The sequence below is a fragment of the Dermacentor silvarum genome, chromosome 3, assembly GCF_013339745.2.
Source record: "Dermacentor silvarum isolate Dsil-2018 chromosome 3, BIME_Dsil_1.4, whole genome shotgun sequence".
Lineage (NCBI taxonomy): Eukaryota > Metazoa > Arthropoda > Arachnida > Ixodida > Ixodidae > Dermacentor > Dermacentor silvarum.
In genome coordinates, this window is record NC_051156.1 from 22,464,961 (window position 1) to 22,490,252 (window position 25,292).

The 25,292-nt window shown below is 53.0% G+C and overlaps 1 protein-coding gene across 1 annotated transcript in view; it reads left to right on the top strand.

Moving 5' to 3' along the window:
* The first annotated feature begins 1,224 nt into the window (after positions 1 to 1,224).
* The window catches only part of LOC119445372 (histone H1-III), a 52,340-nt gene continuing 28,272 nt past the window's right edge, over positions 1,225 to 25,292 (top strand). The window contains exon 1 of the mRNA XM_037709677.2: positions 1,225 to 2,424. Coding sequence (XP_037565605.1) covers positions 1,437 to 1,985 — 549 coding nt within the window. The 5' untranslated portion in view covers positions 1,225 to 1,436 and the 3' untranslated portion in view covers positions 1,986 to 2,424. The remainder of the gene's footprint in view (positions 2,425 to 25,292) is intronic.

A 25,292-nucleotide genomic window follows, 5' to 3' on the forward strand; every position in this document is an offset into this window, starting at 1 on the left:
GGAAAAAGAAAAAAAAGCTAAACACGAAGATATAACATCTCAAGACAGCCATCATGGGTATATAAGGTGTCCCGGCCAGCTAACTTTAGCCAAGCTGTTCAACGAAAAATAATAATAAATAAAAACAATAATCACACACATGGTGCAAGATGCACTTACGATGTTTTGTTGTCAGACCTCTGACGACTGAACACCGTGTTTACCAAATACCTTTTTTTTTTTTCTTCCTTTGAATTGTTAACGTTAGCTGGGACGTACGTTTGTTTTATAACTGCGCATGGGTTGGGGACATATGGTCCACTTGCGTTTCAGTTTTAGTATTTGTTAGCATACAGTGAATGGAGTTTCAGACAACATACAGGCGTTGATTTACGCACTCACTATTTTACGTAAAGCAGTTCAGATGATTCTTTAATTTTCGTGCAAAGCCCTGGCGTCGGAGGAATGACACAAAGTCGGTGCAGATTGCCGTCAAGTGAGAAAAGCGCGCGGGCGGCTGAGCGCGGTGTGCTTCCGCAAGAGGCTTTTCCTGCCCACAGAGGGACTCGCGCTGCAGTCCAGAATTGGGGTGCCGTACTGTTTTAATGTAGAAGGTCCGGCATGCGTGTACGTATTCTAAAGAAGCCTGCGCGACGCTTGGTTGGTCTGCTGCGGCGCCCAGAATGTTGCCGCGCAGGCGTTTGCATGCCGCAAGCAGCGCTTTCAGGGCGCCTGGGGCTTTCCCGCAATTTCCATCCGAGCTGTGAAAGTGCCTGAACGCGGCCCTAGATGGTGGGCCGCCGTTGTGGACAGTCGATACGGCACAAGGCGTGAAATTAGGGTCCAAAGCAGCCCAGAACTGTGACCCGAGAAACACAAGACAGGTATCGCAGTACGGACGAGTTTGCGCTCTTACTCGGGCAATCTGAGGTCTAACGGCTTCTATTGAGGCCAGAATTTGCGAGTCGCCTGTTTGCCAACGACCTATTATGTCATCGTGTCACAATACATCGATTAGACACCGAAACCAATGTATCGATGAACAAACGTGAACACTGCAGCGACAGCGCTTTCTATGCTACGGTTGTAGTTTCGTGCGTACAAAATTGTAACGAGCCAAGTCACAGTGTTAATTTTTTGTTCTCCAGATAGCCAGGAGTTGGATAAATCAGACTATACTAAGCAGTTGGTGTTGTAAAGCTATATTGTGCGACATTTCTGATCTTGAAAGGTGAGCAGATTCGAAATTTCGACTTTTCCAGCATCGTAGGGACCCGCGGCGCGAGGCCGCCGATTGGCCGGTCGGCAGCGCGATTTGTGCCAATGAGCGGCGAGCGCGCTTTTTTCGCCGCTGCCGCCGGGAAGCCGTGCACCCGGCCGACCGTCGCTCACTTGGTCGGTTGCTCTCGTAGCGCTAACACCAGTTTTTCAGTCGTCGTCGGATTTGTTTGCCCGCCATGGCCGAAGAGACAGCAGCAGCGCCGGCCGCGTCGTCGGCAGCCCCGAGCCCCAAGAAGAAGGCGGTGCGCGCCAAGCCCACGGCCAGCCACCCCAAAGTGTCGGCCATGGTGAACGCGTCCATCGGCGAGCTCAAGGAGCGCGGAGGGTCGTCGCTGCAGGCCATCAAGAAGCACATGGCGGCCACCTACAAGGTGGACGTGGAGAAGCTGTCGCCGTTTATCCGCAAGTACCTCAAGTCGGCCGTCACCTCGGGCGCGCTGGTGCAGACCAAGGGCAAGGGCGCCAGCGGCTCGTTCAAGCTGGCTGCGGGCGCCGCCGCGGGCGAGAAGAAAAAGGCGGGAGGTGTCAAGAAGACCCCCAAGAAGGCCGCCAAGAAGCCCGCGAGCGCCAAGAAGACTCCCAAGAAGTCTCCCAAGAAAGTGGCGGCCAAGAAGGCCAAGCCAGCAAAGAAGCCCAAGGCCGAGAAGAAGGCGTCGCTGCCCAAGAAACCCAAGAAGCCAGCGGCCAAGAAGGCGGCCACCCCCAAGAAGGCAGCCAAGAAGTAAAACGTGCGCGCGCACACAACACACAAACGGCCCTCGTCAGGGCCACCCCAAACGTCTGCCTCGGCGGAGCCGCGTTGATAGCGCGCGATGCTCCGACCTCCGTGACCCCTCTTCCGAGGCCATTTGCGGTCCAGCTGCCTCGGATCAGTCGATCTCAAATAACAACCAGCTCATGGATTTCCTGCCAGTGCGTTTTCCCCTGCTTTGCTGCATGGTTCAAGTATATAATTTCTGATTAACTGTATAATGTCTCAAGCTATTAGGAGAGTTAGTGGGTTCACATTTCTAGAAGAAAAAAAGATTTTCTGTACCGTTGAAGTACATTATGGAGGTGTGAAGAACAAGTTGAGCAACTTGGTATTCTAACTTCCTGAACATGCCATTAACAGGGTTCTTGAGGAGAGAATGAATACATATTCCAGAGGCAAAATGTGCTGAGGTATCTTTTAAAAAACCACTTTCTTCTGGTACAGGTTAGAAAGAAATGTCCATTATCTAAGTGTCACAAAAATGATGCTATTTGTTTCGTGGTGCTATCAGGCCCTGAGTATATTTTGTGTTGTGTTTGTGAGTGCTTCCGCATTGTCCCCTTCCTGTTGTGGCTTAGTGGTGACATCGAGGAAAATCCAGGCCCAGACACGCTCGACGAGATATTTTCAAACTTCGCAGCGCACTTTAGAAGAGGGATTGCATGGTGTTCAATCTAGATTGACAGAAATTGAAGTTACTCTTGCATCGCCTAAACAAGATCGTGAAAAACTGGAGCAGGTCACCGCAATGAGCAAAGATATTAAGAGCCTGAGCAAGAAAATAGACATGTAAGACAGAAGCCGTAGGAATAACATTATTATTTACGGGTTGGAAGAAAAAAGCGATGAAAGTAGTAAGGATCTAGACCAAGCGGTACTTAACGGTGTATTTAAGGACAAACTCTGTAGAATCGAGATTAGTCGAGCGTGTACACCGTATTGAAAAAAAAAAAAACACACACAAGGCCTGTAATAAGGTTTTACAACGAAAAAATGACCGTTCTTCGTAACTACAAGAAGCTTAAAAATAGCTCGATATCTATATGGGAAGACTTCTCGGCCTCGGTACGTGACATACGCAGGAAACTTTGGCACTCATCCAAAGCAGAATGTGATGCTGGTGATAGGGTAACACTTCTTTTTGATAAGCTTAAAGGGATACGGACACGAAATCTGAAAATTGTACGAAAATGCTGAAAATGAATCGTCCGTGTGGGATTATACCGAAAAGAAGTAGTCACAGCTCATTTTTGAGCCGATGGCTTTATTTTTGGCGTTTTGTGAGCACGCGCGTAGCCGCCCGACCCGCTGATCAGGTATTTTGGTGGGCTTTCTCGTTAGGTGGTCGGGCGGACGATGGTGCGGCAGGCTAGGAAGGACAGGGGTGATGGCGAGATGGTGCAGTGCAAGGAGTGCAAAGGTTGGTGTTTTTTGGACGAGACGCACTTCGCCAGTTTAGCGCTGGGGAGGCTAGCTTTGCGTGCAGGTCGTGTGAAAGATTTAAGGGGGCTGTACGGCGGATGGAAGGGGAATGGGCAGCCAGTGTGGAAGAGCTCAAAGGGGAGCTGAAGGTGGAGCGAGACTCGGATCGGCGAGTTGCTTGACAGGGAGGGGGCCGAGGCGATCCTGGTAAAGCGAATAGCTGGCGAGCTACAAGAAGAACAGGAAAAGCGGGCCGTGCTGGAAGAGCGGGTGGAGGCGCTCTTGGCACAGGCGGCGCGTAATCCCGGGTCAGAGCTGCGTCAGGCGGGCGGCGGGGACAGCGCGGAGACTCAGGCAGAGGCATGCTATGAGAACAGGGAGGGACGCCTAGGGGCCGTAGAACAGCAGGCGAGAGCCGGCGGCAACACGGCGGTTCCACAACTCTACAGCGAGGGAGTGCGGCTGGCTTCGGGTGGGAAGGGACGAACGGCAGGGAGCACATCGTCACGTGTCAGTGGCGCACGGCGGGTGGAGAACCAGCTAGCGCTAACTGGAGGACGACAATTGCAGGCGGGAGGCAAACCTGTAGAGCGAAGGGTCCTAGTGGTGGGGGACTCCAACGTAGCTAGGGTTGAGGAGGGCGTCCTTACAACAGTGAAGGCAGACGGGCGGGTGAGGGTGGAGGCCCAGTCAGGGAAGTGCATGGTTGACGCAATGGCAAAAGCTCAGAAGGTGGTATCGGACAACCTGGAGCATGAACATCTGGTCGTTATCCATGCTGGTCTCAACGATGTGCTGAAGGAAAGGAGCCAGAACCTAAACAGACAGTTAGAGGTTGGGTTGCGTAAACTCAGAGAAACCTCTGCGAATGTGCATGTGACCATATGCACAATCCCACAGGTCCGGGGCCAGGCTAGCGGGATGGAACGGAGTGTGATTGAGGCTAACCGGGTCATTAGGGGTCTGAGCCGACCACTTGGGTACGGAATAATGGAGGTAAACCGGGAATGTACGAGTCTGGCTCCCACCCTTTTGCACAGGATGGTATTCACTACAGTGGTGCGTAGTGAACGATCTACTCTTATTTTCTTCTTCGCTACGACCGCGACAGTCGCGGGGGCGGAGTCGCCATAGCAGTACGGCAGGGCTTACCTTTTCGCAAAGAGCAAGGTATTCCGGATCATGAAAGTGTGTGGTGCACTGTATATGTCTGTCATGTACAAAAGACTTATGTGCGCGTGTCTGGTGCGGCGGACGATCAGTGACCAAAAAAGAAAAAGAATGGCGGGATTCGGCGCGTGCTCGCCTGACGCGGCACCTCGGCCAACAGCGAATCACGAAGACACACGATTGCTGGAAGAGGGAGAAGGAAGGCAGCGTTCGAGGCCGGTGAACGGAGGAGGCAAGGTTGTCGGGCTCCGGGTCCGAACCTCAAGAGCACCCGTCGGAGGCTGTCGGACTGTGAAAGACTTCAGGTTCGCCGGGCGGAGAAGCGAAGCTGTCGGGCTGCGGGCCCGAGTTCAGCGACGATCCGGCCTCTGTTCTACCTCCAGCCTTTGGTGTCCGTGGGTCCTGCAATGACATTGAAGGCAAGCCCTTCCTACTTTCCTCCTGCGACTTCTTGGCCGAGCTGCGGACGATCGTCAAGACGCAAGTAGTGTCGTCTTATACTCACGCGACCGACGCACTGCATCTGACTGGCCGTCGCAACGCCGCCCCGTACAGCGCTGCACCGACGTTACCGAATAATTGTGACCGGTCACGAACTTTACTGTTATATAATTCTTTATTGTGAGAGAACAGTTAAAAGTGCATGAACGTCTTAGTGCCTTGGTTAATTAGTTTGTGTGTGTGACAGTTTGTGTTAATTGTATGTTCATGTCTTGTTAACAATCGGCTTCGTTGTTCCTTTTTTCCCACTGCGAATTAGTCTCAGTGGTGGCCACAATAATTCGAACCGTGCAAGTGCAAATACACTCCCGGGTAAACAACCCCTCGTTGACTTAGGAAGACCAAATCATCACAATGTCCATGAGTCACTCGTGCTGATTCGTGGTATTTATAGGAAACCAAACGTGTCTGACGACTACATAATGAAAATCCACGACTTCCTTTGTGGCAGGTTGAAAGATCGCACTAAGCTAATTCTTACTGGTGATTTTAACCTCGCGACTATTGATTGGAGCACGATGACAGCTGGTAGTAGAGATGTTAGTAGTTAGGAACTGCTTTTGAACATAGCGTTTAGTTTTGCGTTATCTCAGCTTGTCACAGAGCCAACGTGCATTCAAGGGCAAACATATTCAATACTAGACCTTGCATTTGTCTCTAATCATCTAACAGCCGACATCACACTCGAAGAGGGCATATCAGTTCATAAACTGCTGCTGCTAACAGTTACTATCGGCTCTAGCGGACCAATTCTTGAATAACGTGTAGCTGTTAAAAACTACAATGGAGCTGACGATGTCAGCATCATCAACTACCTTGAAGTAGCATTAGAAACCTTTTCCATTGAAAGTTATGGTACTGTGAATAATCTATGGCTTAAACTAAAAGACATAACATATTGTGAGGGAACGTTCCTTCCCACGCGACTGAAACGTACAAAATGCAGAAACCCCATGGATTACGCGTAGTCTGATCCACCTAAAAAGAAAACTACAAAGGATGCGGAAGAAAAAACGTAATCCTGAAGATATTCGCCGACTTTCTGGTGAGCTCAAAACTGCTTTAAGGAAGGCAAGAGATGTTTTATTTTCAACGACACTAATAAATTTTATGACGCAGTACCCACAAAAGTTTTGGCGCTACCTATCCAGGCCCGAGAACCACGTGACTCAGATCGACGTAAATGGTATTATAACTGGTGAAGCTCACACTGTCGCCAACACATTTAACAGATACTTTCAGTCCGTTCTTACACGTACCCCTGCGATTACAGAAAGTGAAACTGATCCCCCTTTACCAATATCTGAAGTAGTCGTAACTCAAGAAGGAATACCTAATTCCCACTTCTAGACATTGGTCTAGAAGCCCTCTTCAAGACGTCTTGACAGGATAAGCAAGACGTCTTGAAAACCATTTTAAACGTTTACAAGTCGTCTTGGAGACGTTTTGGCACAATATTAAGAACTTCTTGAAGACGTCTTACCAAGATTTTGTCGGACGTCGTAAAACGTTTTGTAGCCGTCTCTAAGACCGTCTAATGCACCGCCAAATATGGGATATCAGACGTCTTGCAAGATATCTTGGGAATGTTTTGAAAACGGCTACAAAACGTTCTGCTGGAGGTTCTGAGGATGTCTTGAAAACGTTTTTAAATGCTTTAAACATCTACTGGCCAACTAAGGCATCACCTTTTCTAGCCGTTCGTATTTAGCTAATTAAGCCCTAAATTTTTTACACTATTTACTTAGTCTAAAGTGCAGAGGACGTGAAATCTGAACACGACGTAGGTTATTTAAACACAGAATGTATTCCATAAAGTTACTAAGTCTTCCCGTTGTGGAAAAAAAGTGAAGAAACAAATAAGCAATAAACATGGTGACTGTGAATATATACATACTATATAAAGTACAACAGACTTGACCTCTCTACACTTTAGTTCAACACCCAATCTATTGTGAGCTAGGGGAAACACTAGCACATTTTAAATAGTCTCTAAAGCTGAAATTACGTCATATTACAATTCAGATGGTCTGTCTCCTTCCGATGTCAACTATCCAACGAATGTTGCTTAGCTTCAGTCATCTTGCTAGAAACGGCATACATTGTCCATTATGGTCCGGGAAGACCCAATATCATTTTACTTACCTTGTCAACACTGATCTAGATTTGCAGATGGAATAATATCAAAGACTCCTGCAACACTATTACATAAGTTTTCCTTTCATGGATGTTTGACATGCACAAGAACTTAGATACACAAAACACCCTTCCATTATAGCATTAATTATAAAGGAATTTAGTGTCTCCCTGTTATCTGCTACATAGAGAAATCAATGAGGATGTTCGTATTCTTTGCAATATTGAAAAAAGGTTGGCTTTACCAACAGTACTGTCGGAGCTAACACGAGAAAGATTCAGCCCTGACAGCGTTGAGTTTTCGAACTGATATTTTTTATTCTCGCTCTGCACCTGCCGCGCGTTCCAATGCCAACTTCGTCTTCCTTGACGGGCGCCGCATGCTGCGGCGCTACAGGGCTCCCCCCCCGTAGAGCGTGAGCCATAGGAGTCGCCCAGTGAACGTGCTTGGATGTGGAAGTCCAGACTTGAGATGGAAGCTCCGCGGACGCGAGAGCGGCAATGTATGCAGGTTTCAGTCGATCGGCAGCCACGACGTCTTCACGGCCGTTGATGTCCAGCGTGAACGTTTTAGGTGTACGATGGAGGACGCGAAATGGGCCATCATAGGCCGGTGTGAGTGGTGGCCGTATTTGGTCACGCCGAACGAAAACGTGACTGCAGTCATGCAGATCCTGGCTGACGAAGACAGATTGGGGGTGTCGGTCGGCAGGAATTACAGGAGCAAGGTCGTGAAACGTGGTGCGCAGCTCTCGAATGTACGTAGCGGCATCATGAGTGGAAGGGGGCGACGACGGCTCAAAGAATTCACCTGGAAGACGCAGAGACACGCCATAGACTAGTTCAGCTGACGAGCAGCCGAGATCCGTCTTCAATGCTGATCGGATGCCCAGAAGTACGAAGGGGAGGTGATCAAGCCAACGTTCTCTTGGCTGGTGAGCAGTGAGGGCAGCTTTCAGTTGTCGATGAAGCCGTTCGACCATGCCATTGGCTGAAGGATGGTAGGCAGTCGTGTGGATGTGTCGAATGCCCAAGAAATTGGCAAGTGCGGTGAAAAGGGCCGATTGAAATTGACGACAGCGATCAGTGGTGACGACAGAAGGGCATCCAAAGCGTGATACCCAGCCGTTTGTGAAAGCCTTGGCCACTGTCGGTGCTGTAATGTCGGAAACGGGAAACGCTTCCGGCCATCTGGTGAAGCGATCCACACATGTCAGTAGGTAACAGGCCCCTTGTGATGGTGGAAGAGGGCCGACGATGTCGAGATGGACGTGGGAAAACCTTGCGTCGGGAGGCCGAAAGGGGGATGGTGCAGTGACCGTGTGACGGTGAATTTTAACACGCTGGCACTGAAGGCAGGTTCGCGCCCAGCGTCGGACGTCAGCATTGATACTTGGCCAAAGGAAACGAGATGTGACTAGCTTCTGGGTCGCACGAATACCCGGATGGCTCATGTTGTGCAATTGATCAAAAATTGCACGACGAAACGCTTTAGGCACGAAGGGCCGAGGAACACCAGTAGACGTTTCGCACGTTATTAATGAGGTAGAAAATGGAAGTAGGCACTCCGTGAAAGATAGAGACGTGGATGAAGAGCGAAGACTATGTAGCTCAGGATCGTTGCTCTGGGCAGCTGCTAGCTCTTCCATGTCTAGTGGTGGCTGGGTCGACAAGGCATCGATGCGTGAGAGTGCATCAGCGGCGGCATTTTCCGACCCGTGTACGTGTCTGAGATCCACGGTGAATTCGGAGATAAAGCATAGTTGACGGATCTCCCTTGCAGTGTAATTGCTGTGATTGCGATGGAAGGCAAACGTCAGGGGCTTGTGGTCTGTAACGACGTAAAAGTCCCGGCCCTCCAGTAAATGGCGGAAATGCTTGATGGCGAGGTATACAGCAAGGAGTTCTCGGGCAAATGTACTGTATTTTACTTCCGTTGGTTTGAGTTTGTGCGAGAAGAATCCAAGGGGCTGCCAACCTGATGCGTGCTGCTCGAGAACAGCGCCAACTGCTACACTCGATGCATCGGTGATGAGACGAATTGGGGCATCAGGAACGGGATGTATGAGCATGGTGGCGTCTGCCAGAGCCTTTTTGGCAGTGGCGAAAGCAGATGCGGCGTCGTCGGTCCATTCCAGTGGCGCAGCCGGGTCTTTTTTTATAGCTAATAGGTCGGTTAAGGGCTTTAGGAAAGTGGCACACTTAGGAAGAAAGCGGCGATGGAAGTTTAGTAGGCCCAGGAATTCTCGGAGTCGTTTCATTGATGTCGGGGGTGGAAAGTCTTGGATAGCCTTCACTTTGCTGGCGAGCGGTTGTATACCCTGTGGAGTGACAAGGTGGCCTAAGAACTCGATTGTAGCGACGCCGAAGACGCACTTATTGGGATTTATGACGAGGCCGTAATCATCCAGACGGTGAAACAGGGTGCGCAGGTGGTATTCATGCTCAGGGCCCGATGAGCTTGCTACCAGGAGGTCATCAAGGTAGGCAAATACGAAATCGAGACCTCGCGTGACCTCGTTGATAGTGCGCTGAAAAGTCTGTGCTGCGTTGCGCAGTCCAAAAGGCATCCTTACAAATTCGAACAAGCCAAATGGGGTGATGATGGCCGTCTTCGGAATGTCAGCGGGTTCTACAGGAATCTGATGGTAAGCCTTCACTAAGTCAATCTTAGAGAAGATCGTGCACCCAGCCAAATTGGATGTGAAATCCTGTATGTGAGGAAGTGGGTAGCGGTCTGGTAAGGTGTGGGCATTGAGAGCGCGGTAATCCCCACATGGTCTCCAGTCGCCAGGATCTTTCTTCGGGACCATGTGGAGTGGCGATGCCCAGTTGCTGGAGGAAGGCCGCACAATGCCAAGTTCAAGCATGTGCTCAAACTCACGGCGGGCGATGGTGAGGCGTTCTCCAGAAAGTCGACGAGGCCGTGTAAAAACGGGAGGTCCAGTGGTCACAATGTGGTGAGTGACGGAATGCTTCACCGGTGACTCTCTGGTGTGCGGCTTCGTGAGGTTGGGGAAGTCAGCGAGAATTTTTGCATGCGGCGAAGCAGGTGTGAGAGCTCGAAGGCTCGTTGACGAGGAAGTGCAGGGTATAGGCACCGGGCGGCCGTCGTAAGGCGCCAGCGGCGCGCCGGCGATATGCTAGAGTCACTGGAAAAATTTTAGAGTATCGCATTTGTTTTCCGCGCGCCGCCTCCTGCCGCGGCCACCGGTGATTGGGGCGCTCGTGTCACGTGACCTTTTGCCGCCATATTTCTTCCAAGCCCTTTCAGTTGGCATGTCGAACCCGTAGCGCACGCACCGCGCACGGAGAGCACTTCGCCGTTTCGTTCAACGCTTGCGTTGCGCTTGCGAACACAGGCGTCAGAAATAACCCATCATCATGCCTGCTTGCTGCGGCGCCTTCGGGTGTAGCAACCGAACGGAGTCCGGGAAGGCATTTTTCTCTATTCCGTGCTGGAAGGACGACGGTGAACGACGTTCTGCGTGGCTCCACAGAATTGGCCGCAAAAACTTCGCGCCCTCGAAGAACACCCGCTTGTGCGAGGTAAGTTTGTTAACCCAGAGCGATGAGCGTGAACTGGACAGGTAAAGTTTAGCGGTCACACGCAAGTACAGTCACTTGAAAGCAATAACTGTCCAGCAAACTAGTTATTCAAGAAACTTACCTCGCACAAGCGGGTGTTCTTCGAGGGCGCGAAGTTTTTGCGGCCAATTCTGTGGAGCCACGCAGAACGTCGTTCACCGTCGTCCTTCCAGCACGGAATAGAGAAAAATGCCTTCCCGGACTCCGTTCGGTTGCTACACCCGAAGGCGCCGCAGCAAGCAGGCATGATGATGGGTTATTTCTGACGCCTGTGTTCGCAAGCGCAACGCAAGCGTTGAACGAAACGGCGAAGTGCTCTCCGTGCGCGGTGCGTGCGCTACGGGTTCGACATGCCAACTGAAAGGGCTTGGAAGAAATATGGCGGCAAAAGGTCACGTGACACGAGCGCCCCAATCACCGGTGGCCGCGGCAGGAGGCGGCGCGCGGAAAACAAATGCGATACTCTAAAATTTTTCCAGTGACTCTACGATATGCTGGCGAACAGCGCCGCGAACGGCAGCTGTCAGAGCACTGGCATGTGAAGCAGACGACGGGATGACGGCGCTCGGTGCTTCCAGTGATTTGGCACTCCGGTTTTTAGGGGCTGACGCACCGGAAAACGCATTTTCGTGTGTCTGCTTTTGAGAAAGGTAGTCCCTTGTACGAAGCAGATCACATTCGTGGCATCAGGTAGTATATAAAGCAGAAAACAAGCGCAAATTGCGATGCAAATGCACCATGCACGCGAACGGAGCTCACAGCGGCAAGCCATGCCGTGGAACTCCAGCAGTTATATTCCAGATGTTATTTTGCTGTGCGAGTTAACATTGTCGCGTATTTAATCATGTAAATAGGCGAAGAACACAAAAATTATGGCCCCAAAAAAAAAAAGGAGACATACGTCTTCCTTATTCTGTTTCTTGAGCTGCTTCGCCGATCGCACATGTGTCAGTAAGTTCTCGTTCGCTCTCCGTTGTAGTTCATCTTCGCAATGCTTCGCCATTCTTAATTAATCATAAACTAGTTCAATCTTCAGTACGGCCGATTTTATATAGCTTAGCGCGACGGCAGCCGTCGGGGGCAGCGAGTGTGAACACGCCTCTGCGTTGGCGTTGGCAGTCGATGCACAGCACAGTCATGTGCCGGACGCAACCAGAGTTGGGAATTGCTACGAAGGAAAATGTACATTAAAAGGAAGACTGATACACTGATAAGATGGCAAAATGACGACAAATCTGAGTGTTCGCCTTCCGTTCCCACACTCCGGAGCCGTTACACTGCGGAGGCGAAGACATGCAAGTGGGACACGAAGCTCTTGCGTATGAACGGCTCTTTTATTAACGTTAGAACAACTAGACTATAGCAAATCAGCGTCGGAAATGTACAGTGCCCAGCGATTGAAGCGCTGGCAGCGCGCGGATGCCGCCGTTTTTTTTTTTTTTTTTTCGCGCCATCAGGTGCGCGCCGTGGGACCAAATGCAGTCATAATGCGTTAGGAAGGTTCTCGCTTTCACTCTACACCACCATGCATCAGTTTGGTGCTTTGCATCAGTCAGTGCAAAAAGCGCTGGCGACCATGCGATTCGAGTATCGCGTTTCAATTGCTGAGCACTGAACAGTGCTGCCTATATACAGACCGCACATATACAGACTTTCCGCCTGAAAACGGAAGTCGCGATGAGCAACGATTGAATTGAATGGCCTAACCAACTTCAGTCATGTTTCAGTAACTGTTGGTGCACCCAAAAACGCAAGATGTTTGATCAGACTTGGTTTCACGGCAGCGCCAGCTGCGCGCGGCCCGGCCGCATATTTAGAATATGCAGTAGGTACAACGCGTGGCAACCGCAGAGCCACGCTATTGGCTTACACGCCTGTGGGACGCTGTGATGTCACTCCTAGCAACGGCGCCAAGAGACTACTCTCGTTCTCAGTGCTTTATCGCCTGGCTCTTCTTCGCCAGCGACACGGCTGTGCCAACGGCCGCTCGATCGAGGCCGTCCGTGGCTTGTGTTCGGACTGATCGGACGGTTTTTCTCCAAATGGTTTGTTTTTAACAGCTGTACGCACGTGTTCTGCGGCAAATGCCACGCCTGACTTTTTTTTTTCCTCCGGCTGTGCGCACGTTGGTCGGACTGTTTTTTTTTTTTTTTTCCTCGCTCTCTCCAAGTGTTGTGTTTAACGGCTGTACGCACGTGCTCTGCGACCAGTGGTAGGCCTGACTTTTCTTTTTTATTTTGCGGCTGTGCGCACGTGATATTTGGACAGTTTTTTTTTTTTTAACGCCTATACGCCAGTGTTTTGCGGCTAGTGTTCCGGCTGACTTTCTTTTTTCTCTCTCTCTCCGGAGTGTTTTGCACTACCGGCTGTGCCAACGCGGTTGTGCGGCTATGGCCGCTGCGGACAGTGATTGTCGGACGTCGACGCACTTCGCGATGGAATGCGTGAAGGACCACGTCAATTCATGCGCTGGTGTTGAAGTCCTTCGTTCCAACATCACGAATGACGATGACGCTTCTCGATGGATTATATTCTCCAAGATTTATCTCTAATTCATGCCCAATAATTCTGTGCTCCTAACTCCTTGTGTGTATATTGTGTAAAGCGAAAACTGTATAAATTGAAAGCTATGCCATGGTTGTGTCCTTATTGCGTCCTTCGTTCCAACATCACGAATGACAATGACGCTTCTCGATGGATTCTATTCTCCAAGATTTATCTCTAATTCATGCATAATAATTCGGTGCTCCTAACTCCTTGTGTGTATATTGTGTACAGCGAAAACTGTATAAATTGAAAACTGTATGCCATGGTTGTGTCCTTATTGCGGTGTGAATTGCACACAGTTTTTTAGATATGGTGATGTTTGTATAGTATGTATCGCAACAAATTAAATGTTTCCCTCTCCTGCTTGGTGTTGACGTGATCTAGTGGTCGCAGAAAACATTGTCTAATTGCAACAGTATATACCCTCTGAACAATCCGCAGGCCAGAAGCAAGCTATACATGGAACGTTATGAATAAGGATGGAGACCAAATCATTTAGAAGGGGTGCTTTATTGATCATGACACTTATTATCTACTAAAGTGTTCCGATAATGCAGTTTCAGCCAGTATATTGAAAAAAAGTGTCCCCAGTCAGTGTCCACTATTTCGAATTGCTGTGCTTTAGAAATTCACATAAAGCAGTGCTCTTAAATTACAGTTTTTAGCTTGTACCATTTCCAATGCTATTAATGGCAGTTCGCCTTTAAAAATTTTTAGCCCCGTTGTAGAATAATGGGCATTGCTTTTTGCAAAGCACTTTTTAAACAGTATTTAACATGCACACCACTTACGTCATAAAACTGAAATTGTGCATCTGGAACAACTCCAAAGTACCTTACATAAAGGATATCGCGGCATGGAGAAAACCAGAAAAACAAAATAAAACCCGAGAGTTCTTTTCAACGTGAAGAAATTGGCACATACCTGCGACATTTATTGAGAGAACTTTGTAACATCCAAACAAAATAGGCTCTTTCTAGGACTGTTTATTACGTTTTGTGCAAATGCACCTAGAGGTTAAAACAATATCCAGTGCTTTGATGCCGTGTCGATGTCGAATTGCATTGATAGGACGTAAGCTGCAGAATAATCGCAAGGGTGCTTTGCTTCACTTTGAGGGCGTCGCGCTACTTGTCATTAGTAGTAGTGGTGGAATACGACATCTCATTCTCACAGGTTCCGATCTTGTCGGGATGAATTTCACGCATCGATCCTCGCAGCGTAAGCTCCTGCACCGGCGTATATAGGTCTCGATTATATCAGTCGGCAGGGCACGAGGGCACTTTGGTGGTTGGGACGGAAAGTATCGCTCTAGAAAACGTGAGGGCGTCGAAGCGCGAAGCCCAGCCACGACGCACAAGAGACGCGAAGGGCGCTGGTGATGAGAGCACTTTGCAATGCATGACACCGCGGCGGCGTCCCCACAGCCGGCAGCCAATAGCATAAACAGTCCGAATATCGCATGTGAACACAGCCGGAGAAAAAAAAAGTCAGGCCTAGCACTAGCCGCAGAACACGTGCGTACAGCCGTTAAAAACAAAACACTTGGAGCGAGCGAGAAAAAAAAAAAAAAAAAAAAAAACAGTCCGAACATCCACGTGCGCACAGCCGGAGGAAAGAAAAAAAAAGTCAGGCGTGACACTAGCAGCAGAACACGTCCGTACAGCGGTTAAAAACAACACACTTGGAGAAAACAGTGCGATCAGTCGGAACGCAACACGTTGGAACAGCCATGGCCTCTCGATCGAGCGGCCGCGGCACAGCCGTGGCGCTGGCGAAGAAGAGCCAGGCGATAAAGCACTGAGAACGAGAGTAGTCTCTTGGCGCCGTTGCTAGGAGTGACATCACAGCGTCCCACAGGCGTGTAAGCCAATAGCGTGGCTCTGCGGTTGCCACGCGTTGTACCTACTGCATATTCTAAATATGCGGCCCGGCCGCCACATGCCATTACTTTCGCGGCGCCGCCGCATGAAGGCGCCACCGGTCCAAATTCATCCCGCGCCCGGTCCCTATACCGTTGATGGATAGGCGCGTGTTGAGATCGATGAGGCGATGAGCATGCATGTCCACAGCAAGGTTGAAAAAACTGAGGAAGTCAGCTCCAAGAACAGCTTGCGAGACGTCAGCGAGGATGAAAATCCAGCGGAACGTACGGCGTAGTCCAAAGTCAAGTGTAAGAGAGCGTTGGCCGTATGTGGGAATGGCGGAGTTGTTGATCGCTTGGAGTGGGCAGGTCTGTTCGTTGCGACGGCGATCTGCACAGGAGGCCGGTATGACGCTAACCTGGGCTCCTGTGTCGACGAGGAAGCAAGCGCCAGTGAACTTATCGGAAACATAGAAAAGGCGGCATTACGTTCTACCAGGACCACTCGCCGCCGTCAGTGGCCGGTCGTCGCATTTCCCGACCAGGAGCACGGGCGAGTGCACTTGCGTGCAGAGGCCCCAAATCGGCGGTGGTACCAGCACATGGTCGAGGACGAGTCGTCCCGTGGCGCGTCGGTTGTCTGAAGTCCCGGAGAGCGTGGAGACGTCGAGAAGCTACTGTGGAACTGGAACCTGGATGCCGATCGGCGATGCGCAGGTACGCAGTCATCGAGACGTCTGACAATGGCGTCCAAACGGTTGTCGATGCTCGCGAGCGCGGGGTCTGCAGCGGTGGCCGGTGGCGACGTGGTCATGGCGTTGAGGCTATGTGCCCGCGAGTAGTCTGCCACTCGATCAGCCATTTCAGCGAGCGTGTCTACTGGGACATCTCCTGCAGCGACGAGGACCGGGACCATGCTCTGCGGTAAGCGCTGAAGGAACAACTCACGCAAAAGCTTCTCTCTTGAGAGGCGGAGGTCCCGCCAATGAGCCGGCGCATGTGTCGCAGGAGCTGGGATGGGCGACGGTCACCGAGCTCTGTGGCCGTGATGAGCTGTTGGAGTCTGCTGTGTTCAGACTCGGACTTGCGGGAAATGATAGCTTCCTTCAACGTGTCGTAGGGATGGCTCGGGTGCGGCGAAGCTAAAATATCTGTGAAGTCTTCGGCTACGTCCGGAGGTAAGGAGGACACCAGATGCCAGTACCTGGTCTGTTGGCTGGTGATTTGCCGTAGACGGAAGTACGCCTCGACCTGCAGTAACCATGTGCAGGGGTTGTTTGGCCAAAATGGTGGCAGGTTGACGTGTTGGATCGCAGCCACCGCAGCACTGTTAGGTCTGGCGTCTTCTTGGGCGTCAGGACCGGTAGGCTGGGTGGAAGAGCCGGCGGGATCCATGCGGGATGGTTGGGGTTGCGTGTTCATTATCGGGTCACCATTAACTGTCGGAGCTAACACGAGAAAGATTCAGCCCTGACAGCGTTGAGTTTTCGAACTGATATTTTTTATTCTCGCTCTGCACCTGCCGCGCGTTCCAATGCCAACTTCGTCTTCCTTGACGGGCGCCGCATGCTGCGGCGCTACAGTACCAATCCCTATGGCCCATTTCTCACAACCCACCATAGCAACACTGAAATATTGGCAAAGCCACAAAAGCGATAAACACGTGTCAAAGCCACGTAGGCATAACATAAAGCAAGATTGTTCACACAAATGAAGTGCTAAAGTGGTCAAAGGTTTCAAAGAATTTTTAATAAATCAGTAACATGCCACTACATAAGCAAAATGTTTCTAATGCACCTCCTAGAGTTTTGCATTGTGGCTGTCAGTTATAACAAATTGGTCACTTCACAATTCAGGGAACTGGCTTAGACATTTACACAGGCTGATGATGCACCCGCAGAAAATTCAGCGTGCTCTAATGATGCTTGACCTCAGATTTTGCACCTGCAATGAGAAGCTCATTACATAGGGCCGCCACGCACTCCATCGTCCAGTCCGGGTGGTGGGTGATGTGCATTGGTGCGGCTCTCACCATGCTGGCTGGATCAGGGGTCGGTACTGGTGGCCGGGTGGCAAAGTGGCTGGCCAGGAGGTCAGCCAGAGCCGTCTCCGTCAGCCCCATAGATACAGCAACGGCCAGGATGGGTTGTCAGATGCAGGGGTGGATCCAGGTTTTTTCTGAGGGGGGGTCAGCTTCTGTCAATGATGATGATAATGATGATGATAGTAGCCTTTCTTATTTACCGAAATTTACCGTTTTTCCTCACGATAAACACGCGTTTTATAGGGCTAAAGCAACACCTGTAGCCCTTTGTGGTGGCTCAGTCAGCTCAGGCGCTGAGCACGAGATCGAGGGATCAAATCCCGGCCGCGGCGGCCGCATTTCGATGGAGGCGAAATGCAAAAACGCCCGTGTTCTTGCGTTGTAGTGCAGGTTAAAGAACCCCAGGTGGTCAAAATTAATCCGGAGCCTTCCACTACGGCGTGCCTCATAATCAGAACTGGTTTTGGCACGTAAAACCCCAGAAAGAGGAAGAAGACCTGTAGCGAAGCCAGGTATCGGTTTCTCCGAGCTTATAGGAAAAGAACGTTACCCAATACAGCCATGTTCTTGGCGGCTGCGCCTGATAATACAGGGTGCTCAAAACTAAGTTTTATGGTTTCCTTAAAGTTAGGCACTGGGAGGCACGCGAAGACCACCTGTGCAAAAAAGTTGACGCAGTTTCACCTGAAAGGCGAAGCATCAATTGCGATAGCAAATTTGTAGAGAGCTATACGGAGTAATGATATTAGCTTTATCAGCTGTATAAATTTGGACATGCAGCAGCAGTGCGAGGTAACTGTTGTCGACGCCGTCGGCGTTTTTCCCGCGTTCGCTCAAAATGCCTGCGGCGTTGGTGACTGTTGCCGGAGCCTCTGATATAAATAGGCATTTGGTGCCGCAGCTAAACGTCGTCTCCCTTCCCTCCCCCTCCCCCCCCTCCCCCACGGCCTCTCGCGCGTCGAAAGAAGACGCGTTTGCTCTACATATATGATGATTGTAAAGGAGGAAAGAGACGCCTACTTCTGCAGCCCTTAAGGAAGCACGGCACAGAACGCGCGTTTGTTCTCCGCCGTGCGTTCACTCGCCGTGAAAGAGCGCGTCCCTCGCGCCCTTTCACTCGCACATACAGCGTTCGGCGGCGCGCAGCGACGATTTCATCTCGATTGACGTCATACGGAACCTCACGGCGACGGCAACGCCGACGCCGACGGCAGAAATCTGCTTTTGAGTGTCCATATAATTGCTATCGCAATAATAAGTTATGTGGCTAGGGGGCACAAAGTGGGATGATAATTATCGCTGTGAGCACCCCAATTAACTAAAATTGAACAATTATTTTTTGTTGACTACAGTAGGTGGGTATGTTTGTATTGAAAACTTAGAGACAGTCGAGTATCACACAGTATCAGTCGGAAGAATTATTCTAGCGTGTCCGTGCTCCGAGATATCAGACTCCAAATTTCAATTGTCGTACTGCGCAGAATAATCGAGAATAAAGACGCGACAATTCTCATGAATTCCCGTGAATGATCATGAAGCTCAGTGACCACTTCTGTGGAGGGATGGCGGTGCCATCTTCTCTCTTGAGTCGTGGTGGTGTGTTGACTAGAGGAACGTTCTTGAATACGGGCGTAACGCTCCGCTCCAACGCAGCAACCACTACGCTTATTGTTTACGATATGCGAATCACCGCATATGAAGACTCACGACGCCACCTACAAAAATACCGATGTGGCGTAGTAGGCGAGAGCGCGAGCCAGCGTCTTCATGTTTTGTTTCTCATGCGACGTCATCCTTTTACACAAGGCGCGCATCTGCTCCCGTTTCTCTAACCACGCGACGCCATCCTAGGCCCGCGCGCTGGCGTTGGCCGCTGACGTCACACTCCCCCACTTCGCAGCCGCGGCTCGAGGCTTCGCCCCGCTCCGCGAGAACGCCCACTCAGATAAACGGATCTGGTGGGCTTGAGCCTCCTATGCTTAATGTACGACAATAAAACTGCGAAGTTACAATGAAAAAAAGTTGCAGTGGCTTAGCTCGGCTATGCCAGGGTATACGTAGCGTTCATTCCTCCTACGCTCAACCGCTAATTGCCAGGCAACTACTTCGGGATCCGATGAGTCAAGCTTCTCCGTTCTTCTGCGCTGTTGAGCAGCATTTGCGCTCTCCTTCTCCATGGCTATACCACACTGGCAAACGCCAGTCAGAAGCGCAGCGGCTCCAGCGCAGTGTCAGACGGCGACTGCACAGCGAGCGCGCGCCGGCGCCAGTGCGTCTACCACGGCTACGACGTCACTCCTCTGGAATGCGCAGACCGGCGGCGGTGAGTCGCGCGCGGCGGCGCGTAATTCATTTTCCAGGGCAGCTGGGCCCTCGACTGTGGCGCCGCCGCTCGGGAGAACTTGAAACACGGCGACGCCTCGGATCTGGGAGAACGTGCCAGCACAACCAACCATCTGCACTTAATACATGAGGAATGCAAGGTAAAGACAGCGGCAGGAGGGGGGGGGGGGCACACTTGTTCAGAATTTCACCTATGTGCACTAACCACTCTTAACAACGTGTGCATTAATTGGGGCTTATCTTGTCCCACCACCATAATCGTAGCACCTAACACTCAGATTATGCGTTTCAATACATCAAAACGGTAACCCATTAATCGCGAGCATGATGTTGCGGTATGCGAAATGGTCTGAGCTAGAGACGGTACACGTTCACAAGGGGCTCTTCGGCTGAGCATCACAAGCGACGTTTTGGCACCATGAATGCTGACAACACACTGCGTCGTTAATTTGAACCGTTTTACTCACCACTTTGCGATTATAGAGTTTTCATATGCCCCCATCGCGACAGAGAAAACACGTTTCACGACTGTAGAACACGGCAGCGCAACAAATGCAGCAGGCGCGTCTACATCGCGGCTGTGTTTCAAGTTGTGCAGCCGTGCAGCCAGCGTAGCTAGGGGCGAATGGACCTAGTGGCGTATCCGGCGTGGTACCTAGGCAAAGGCGATCCTTAGGGAGCAAAAGTGCCCAGATCCGAGGCGTCGCCGTGTTTCAAGTTCTCCCGAGCGGCGGCGCCACAGTCGAGGGCCCAGCTGCCCTGGAAAATGAATTACGCCGCGGCGGCGGCGGAGTGTGCGAGAGGTGCCGGCTCCGGTGCGCAAGCCGTGTGACATCACTGATCCTTGCGCATGCGCAGCACGGCTCTTGGTGTGCCGCGCGAAACGGGCTTGGCTAGGCCAGTGTAGCTAACGCTACAAAACTTGTAGCGTACGAACGGTACTGTGCTCGTGCTGGATATTGTCAACGTGTAACTGTGATCACAATGAGTGCTACAGTTAAAGAAAGTTGCCTATGCGTAGTTCTTAGTTTAGCTGTTAGTTGTTATTATTTATATATGAACACTTCAGCAAGAGATCTCTTTCATTAAGCAGGTTGGTCGCGGAACCGATGACAGCCAATGAGGCAACCGTTGACACCCCAAGGGGAAACTTAAGTTAATCAGGCGCGAAGGCGCTCGAGCGGACCTAGGCGTGTTTGGCAAAAGGGACGTCCCCTCGTTCATTCGACGCCACCGACGGGACGAGTAAGGCACGGCAGGCGCCAGGAGGTCCAAGGTGTTCATGAGAAAAATTAACTACGGCAAATTCGCGACACCACACTCCTACGGAATACAACTAAGCTTGTGAGCGAGTTAGCTTTACTTCTACATGGCTTATACCACTGGTACTCGCGAAAAATACTTTTGAAGAATGCTGGTGGCCATATTTTTTTGCGACAGGGCCACCTCCCTGTCAGCGAGGGGGCGATGCAGAAATCTGAGGGGGGGGGGGGGGTCAGGACATCCGGACATCCCCCCTGGATCCGCGCCTGGTCGGATGCTTGGGCCCTGCTGGAGTGCTCGTAGCAGACGCCACGCCGTTGAGCTGCTTGTGGCGGAGGAGATGGAGATGCAGACTCCCGCCCAGCTCTGCCGACGGCGCTGGTTGGCGTGACGTCTGCATACAGCATCCAGCCTCCGGTAGGTGGTCCAGTCTCCCTGGTCAGCCGTGCGAATGGCCCGGCGTTCTGCCCTCCTCCTTGCGGCCCAGAGGTTCAGCTGCCGGAGGTCAGTGCGGGACGTCCTGGCTGCACTCGTGACACTACGGTGGCGGCCGTGGCACTGTTCTTTATGTGGCTGAAGAAATCGCCATCCGCAGGATCGCCTGTGCAGCGTCTCCTGAAGTGGGCCCAGTTCACCGTGGAGCAGACCCTGCTCCGGGGGGCCCGACCAGCGTCATGGCAGAGGATGACAGGGAAGTGGTCGGACCCCCATGTGTCAGGGCAGACTGCCCAGGTGTACGCACAGCGTTCAGTCGCAAGACTGAGGTCTATAGCCGTGCGCACACCTCGGCGAACATAGGTTGCCTCTCCGTTGTTGAGGATCAGGAGGCCTGCGCGAAGGCTGATGTCCGCGATGGCACGGCCACGCGTGCAGCAGCGTCGTCCTCCCCAGGCTGTGTGGTGGGCATTGACGTCTCCACACAGGAGGGAATCTTTCCCCAGGCGGCTTGCCAGCTGCAGGAGGCTGGTGGCATCCCAGGCGAAGCGGAGGCGGATGTATATGCTGGCCACAGTCGTGTCGCACGAGCCTATGCGAACAGTGACCCCGCAGCACTCCATCGCGCCCCCGGCCAGGTCATCCACAGGAACCGCAGCGTGGGGGATGCTCGTACGCACGAACACGGCACATCGGGCCGCTCCCTGGTCGTGGCCGGCCGTCCGGCAGGGTGCCTCAGTGCATGTGTCGAGAGTGCAGGAGGTGGTGCTCAGGTGTTCCACGTAGCCTGGCAAGCGTAGGGTTCCTGCCGTCACGTACACCTCCTGCAGGGCGAGCACGTCGTACTCCTCCTGGACGAGATGCAAGCACAGCTCCGCCTGCCGCCGCCGCAGTGAATTGGCGTTCCACTGCAGCACCCGTGGACGTCGGCTGCTTCCTCGGTCTCTAGCCATGGTTGTCCTTGTTTCCCTGCAGTCCCCCAGCGTGGAGGCAGAGGGATTTCAGCGGACTGCCCGCTGGGAGGAGCTCGCCCACCGCTCGGAGAGTGAGCTGCAGGGAGGCAATGATGGCGTCCCTCGGGTCGGCGGCAGGAGTCGCCGGGGGCCGGGTCGCCTTGGCTGCTGGTTGGGTAGCAGGAGTGGCTGGCTGTCCGCCGGGGGCCGTGGAAGACTGGGGTGCTTGGGGGGCTGGTCTCCGGTGGCCAGCAGCAACTTGGGCGTAAGTGCTGACTGGTTTGGCCGCAGGGTTGCCCTCTCGTACCATTGTCCGGACTGCGTGTCTGGACAGTGGCACTGAGGAGGTTGCCAGGATGGTGGCCACCTTGCGTTCCTCCTGCCTGGGGCAGGCAGGAGTACAGGCAGGGTGGTTTCCTCCGCAGTCAGTGCAGCGGGCATGGCTGCTGCAGGGTTCTGTAGCCGGGTGTGTGCGGCTGCAGTTCTTGCAGCTGTTGGGCCATCTGCACGTGGCTGCAACGTGGCCAAGGCGTCCGCACTGCTGGCACTGGAGTGGGCGAGGGCGGGCTGGCCACACGGTGAAGCGAAGCCGGAAGATACTGACACTCTCGGGAGGAAGAGGGCCGGCGAACTGGAGAACCACTGTGCTCTCCTGACGAGTGGCAGCCAGGACGGGAATGCTACTCTGGGGCGCGATCTTGTACGCGTTCCAAAATGGAACGGAGGCGTTCCGTTCCATCGAGCCGCACACGATTGGTCAATTTGAACGTTGCGGTTGAAATTGACCAATCGTGTGCGGCTCGATAGAACGGAACGCCTCCGTTCCATTTTGGAACGCGTACAAGATCGCGCCCCTGGATTCCCTCCAGTAGCTCTGCGTCGCTGTGGCTTCCATCAACTCCGTGGACAAACCCTGTGCTCCTCGTGCGGTCCGCGGGCAGGCGGGCAGCCACAGGGATGCCACGGAGCTCGGTGGTGGCTAGCAGCACATCGAGGCAGCTCTGCATTGCTGCATCTGCGGCGACCACGTTTCGTTTGGCGTTCACACGCACCGCCGTCACTCCCTCGATGGTCGCTAGTGCACTGGCCAGTGCAAGGCGCGATTGCTTCGCAAAGGAGCCGCCCTTCTCGGAGGGCCGGAAGAGGACCGTACCTGCCACGACGGGATCTGCAGGCAGGGCCACGGTGGCTTTGGTGCGGCGGCGAGCAGCGCGGGGCATCACCAGGCGGAAGTCGTCTGGAACCTCGGGGGTTCTGCCTGCGGGATCCCTGGCTGTCGCCAGGTTGGTCGTGGCCTCAGGGATCGGCTGTCTGGGGTCAGCCTGCTGTGGGGGGGGGGGGGGTGGCTAGGGTAGCTGTTGAGGCATCCTGCGGCGGGCTGGAACAGGCCTGATGGGTGCCAGCCGGTTGAGAGCGCTTGGCTTTGGCCGATTTCTTCAGCTTCTTCTTATAGCCGCATTAGTGGCTGGCCGCTGGTTCCTTTTCAGAAAAGTTGCAGTGGCTTAGCTCGGCTATGCCAGGATATACGTAGCGTTAGCAAAGGTTCAGCTGATTATTCTTAGCTTTCCTGGTTGTCTAGATTGTCAAGGATTAGCTTGATTGTCATGCTTACTGCTGCTCCAATGACACACACGCGGTATACGTATTATGTGGCACATGTATTCATTCTTCCTACGCTCAACCGCTAATTGCCAGGCAACTACTTCGGGATCCGATGAGTCAAGCTTCTCCGTTCTTCTGCGCTGTTGAGCAGCATTTGCGCTCTCCTTCTCCATGGCTATACCACACTGGCAAACGCCAGTCAGAAGCGCAGCGGCTCCAGCGCAGTGTCAGACGGCGACTGCACAGCGAGCGCGCGCCGGCGCCAGTGCGTCTACCACGGCTACGACGTCACTCCTCTGGAATGCGCAGACCGGCGGCGGTGAGTCGCGCGCGGCGGCGGCGGAGTGCGCGAGAGGTGCCGGCTCCGGTGGCTCCGGTGCGCAAGCCGTGTGACATCACTGATCCTTGCGCATGCGCAGCACGGCTCTTGATGTGCCGCGCGAAACGGGCTTGGCTAGGCCAGTGTAGCTAACGCTACAAAAGTCGGCGGCGATCTGTGGCGGCGCCTTTCGGCGCGGCTCAGGCTGTTGTGGTTCTGCCGTCTTCTGGGAAGCAGCAACTCCCGGGGTGGTAGAAGCTGGCTTGCCAGGAGCAGCAGGTGGAGAGGTCTTTTTTTGCAGTAGGGGCGCTGGCTGCAGGCCCCTCTGCACTGGTAGCCGCGGCCGGAACTAGTTCGGTAGCAGCAGGGGTGGATGATGGTGTCAGGGGCTTCCGCTTAGAGTCGGAGTGGGCCCCGAGGCCCTTTGACTGCTTGGGAAGTTCCTCCTCATCCTCGCTGTCTCGGCCGAGTTTGAAATGAAGCCGCGCCACGTCGAACGAGTTGACTCGCGTCGACAGCGGGGATAGAGGATCGTGGGCGCGCCTTGCCAGGTCATCAGCTGCCTCGTTCCCGGCGACACCGACGTGCGACGGTATCCACTGGAGGCACAGGTCGCACCCCTGTCGCTGTAGAGCATGCAGCCTGCAGGCAACGCGCTGTGCCAGTGGCGGCGCACGCTCGTCGAGCAGCAGCTGGCGCAAAGCGGACCTCGAGTCGCAAAGTATCGCCACTCGGTTCAGGAACGGCGACTCTTCGAGAATGTCGGCCGCCAGATGTAGTCCCACAAGCTCCGCTGTGGTGGAGGAAGCTCGGTAGGACAGGCGGCACTGTCTCGCGACATCGAGGTGCGGCACAACGCAGGCGACGGCCGCGGAACCATCCTGGCGGACAGAACCGTCAGTGTACAGGTGTGCCCTCCCCACCAGGTCGTCGTGTATCCGAGCAGCAGCCTCCTGCACCACAGCGCAACGAGGCGTGCGGTGCTTGGAGCGGACGCCCGGCAGGTCGAGGCACACGCGCAACGGCACACGCTGGTTTGGTGACGGCCAGGCTGCAGGGGAGGCCGGGGCGTCGACCACCAGGCTGTCGAA